Raw genomic sequence first — 3,322 nt, 5'->3', positions numbered from 1 at the left:
GTCGATACAATGAATGTTATCCGTGCCCGAGCTGCAGCTGGGCACCGTGACACCGAGCTGCAGTTCGGCACCGTGACACCGAGCTGCAGCTGGGCACCGTGACACCGAGCTGCAGTCGGGCACCGCGGCACCGAGCTGCAGTTCGGCACCGCGACACCGAGCTGCAGTCGGGCACTGTGACACCGAGCTGCAGTTCGGCACCGTGACACCGAGCTGCAGCTGGGCACCGCGACACCGAGCTGCAGGCGGGCACCGCGACACCGAGCGCACGCAGGCCGGGCAGGGGCGGCGCTCGCTGACGTCCCGGGCAGCCCCGCCCCCCTCCCGCGCTCCCGCAGTTTCCAGAAGGGCCGGAGCCGCGGGGGGGCCGGCCCGGTGGCGCAGTCGGAATTGCTGCGGCCGCGGGGCCCGGCCGGGGCGGGGCGGGCGGTGATGCCCTTGTTTATTTTTACCCGGGCGGTTCATCCTCCTCGGCAGCCCCAGCGCGGCCCCCGCTGCCGCTCCCCGCCCCAGCTCCGACGGCGGCGCCGCCTATAAAGCGCCGCCCGCGGGGAGCCGAGGATGCAGCTCTACAGCTCCGTGATCACCCACTACCCGGCGGCCGCCACCGCAGCAGCCGCCGCGGCCTCGCCGAGCTCCGCCGCCGTCTTCAAGGTCTCCTTGTCGCCGGGACCCTCCGCCGCGGAGGCACCGAGCGCCGCCGACGCCGCGGGCCCGAACGCCGCCGCCGAGAGCTCCGGCAAGGACAGCTTCGTTCCCGCGGGGGGCAGCAGCAGCGCCGCCGCCATGCCCGCCTTCTCGTCCTGCCTGGAGGTGATGCCGAGCGGCCCCGCGGCGGGCCCGGCCGGGCGGCCGGCGGGCGGCCCGCAGTTCAGCTCCTGCACGCAGGTCACCGTCAGCCGCCGGCGGCCGCTGGAGCGGATCGTGCCCATCCGCATCGTGCAGCGCGCCGAGGCCGCCGGGGAGCTGGTGCCGGGCTCGCCGCGCAGCCGCGCCTGGCTGGAGGGCATCCTGGAGAGCGTGCGGCAGGCCGGGGGCGACGGCGAGGCCGCCGCCGAGGAGCCCAGCAACCGCAGCCTGCGGCTCAGCGAGCACTGCCAGGCGCTGCAGGCGGCGGCCGCCGGAGCCCAGCCCGGGCTGGTCCCCGGCTGCGGCCCCGCGGAGCGGAGCGGGGGCCCCGCGCAGCCCGGCGGCCCCGCCGCGCACGGCGAGGAGGAGGAGGCGGCGGCGGGGCCCGACGTGCGGCGGGGGCCCGGCGGCAGAGCGGAGCGCAGCGAGAAGCTGGCGCTGTACCTGGCCGAGGTGGAGAAGCAGGACAAGTACCTGCGGCAGAAGGGCCGGTTCCGCTTCCACATCATCCCCGACGGGAACTGCCTGTACCGCGCCGTCTGCAAGGCGGTGTACGGGGACCAGCGGCTGCACGGCGAGCTCCGCGAGCAGACCGTGCACTACATCGCCGACCACCTGGACCACTTCAACCCCATCATCGAGGGCGACGTGGGAGAGTTCCTCATCGGCGCCGCCCAGGACGGGGCCTGGGCCGGCTACCCGGAGCTGCTGGCCATGGGGCAGATGCTGAACGTGAACATCCACCTGACCACGGGCGGCCGGCCCGAGAGCCCCACCGTTTCCACCATGGTTCACTACCTGGGGCCCGAGGACCCGACGCGGCCCAGTATCTGGCTGAGCTGGCTTAGCAATGGGCACTACGATGCTGTGCTGGACCGCGTGTGCCCCAACCCAGAGTACGAGGCGTGGTGCAGACAGACTCAGGTACAGCGCAGGCGGGATGAGGAGCTGGCCAAGTCCATGGCGGTGTCCTTGTCCAAGATGTACATAGAGCAGAATGCCTGCTCATGAGAGCGCCCGGGCCGGGAGCTTGGCTGCAGGGACTGACAGAGAGATGTGCTGGCTGTGATGGTGATGCCTTAATCCTTAATGAAGCAGCAGCACCCCAGACGGAGAAAGACTGTAGGTTGCGGGGGATAAATACAGACGTAGTTGTAATATTCTGTTGTAAAAACTTAGCCTCGGGTTCTTTGCAAGCAGATTTCTCTGTGTATGTTTGTGTCTCCCCTCCTCACTGTCTATTTTCTATAAGAATGTATTTTTTGCACACTATTTTTAAACTGTTACCTCCATCTTCTACATCTTACATTAGTATCTGGCTTTCAGCTGTACAGCCAAAAACGTTTGTAAACAGTTTTTGTAAATAAGGCTTATGATGTAACAGCTATTTTTTGCTGTGTTTTTTACCCATAAACCTTATATTTTTACCAAATGAAGTTGATGTCAAACTGACCCCCCTAGTTGATGAAAATATTGTGGGTATTTTCTTGCAAAATTAAAATAATGGCTTTTGTAAAAGTGTGGCAAAGTGAGAACAGACAGCTTTTAGGAACAGTTGCTTTCTCTGCCTGGAGCACAGAACAGGTCCTTTGAGCCAGTTGGAATGCAGCTACACGTGAACAGAGCAGGGAGCAATTGACTCTTCTGTTTTTAATTACTGTTTTGAGTAAACTGGCCTCTTGTTGCCTGGTTGGCTCACTCTCTGCTCCATTTATATTATTTATCTATAATAACAGAACATTAACTTGCAATAGAATGTTGTGACTAGATAATAGTCTCCTGCTTTGGCAGTAATTGCCTTGGCTGCACCTCAGTGTTTGTGTTCTTGTTTCTGGGGTTATGGTGTCTTTCGTGTAAGCCCTGCTTCTTTTTTGGCACTGGTGTTCCACCAACAAGTCATTATCTGATCACAACATTTTATTCACGTGACTTTATTTTCTAATCAAGAAATCAGGAATGGTTTATGGTTTAAAAGAAAAAAATACTTAAATTGAGGTTTGTATGGTTTGCTGGGTCAAACATTTAAATGTCTCCAATCTGGATTCTGTCTCTTCTACTTTCTGATTAACTTGTTAGATATATTTATTAAGTAATGCAGTTTGTACTTTTTTTATTTTGTAATATATTGTGATTTTGGAATTTATACTGTATTTGTATAATAGGAATATTCACAGCTAAAATGGAATGAATAAAGAATATAATTTTACTTGTGCTCTTCTTTTCTACCTTGTGCATTCCTGGTGTGGGGGACAATTGTGGGTGGGTTTACAGGACCTTTTATTTAGCTTCTCTGCTTTAGTCTCCCCTGTTAAGAGGTGGGAAGAAGGGGCATGGTACTTTATAGATGTGAACCGCTGATAATTCTGGTGTCTGTCAATATGTGAAAGAAATGCAAGCATTTAAAGACAATTGAATATCTGTAATTACTTTCTTACTGCAAGAGATCTTAGTGTATCTGTTTGCCAGTGAGAAA

General features: G+C 57.6%; 1 protein-coding gene across 1 annotated transcript; it reads left to right on the top strand.

Annotated features, from left to right (window-relative positions):
• The first annotated feature begins 327 nt into the window (after nucleotides 1–327).
• Nucleotides 328–3,055, top strand: OTUD1 (OTU deubiquitinase 1). Its single transcript, XM_071428821.1, has one exon. The coding sequence runs from the start codon at nucleotides 562–564 to the stop codon at nucleotides 1,858–1,860; it is 1,299 nt and encodes a 432-aa protein (XP_071284922.1). The 5' UTR covers nucleotides 328–561; the 3' UTR covers nucleotides 1,861–3,055.
• The last annotated feature ends 267 nt before the right edge of the window (nucleotides 3,056–3,322 follow it).

Source organism: Agelaius tricolor, unplaced genomic scaffold, assembly GCF_023055355.1.
Source record: "Agelaius tricolor isolate 1412-34295 unplaced genomic scaffold, bAgeTri1.0.p SCAF_6, whole genome shotgun sequence".
Lineage (NCBI taxonomy): Eukaryota > Metazoa > Chordata > Aves > Passeriformes > Icteridae > Agelaius > Agelaius tricolor.
Note: the sequence above shows the minus strand (reverse complement) of the source record. Positions and strands in the feature narration are given on the sequence as shown.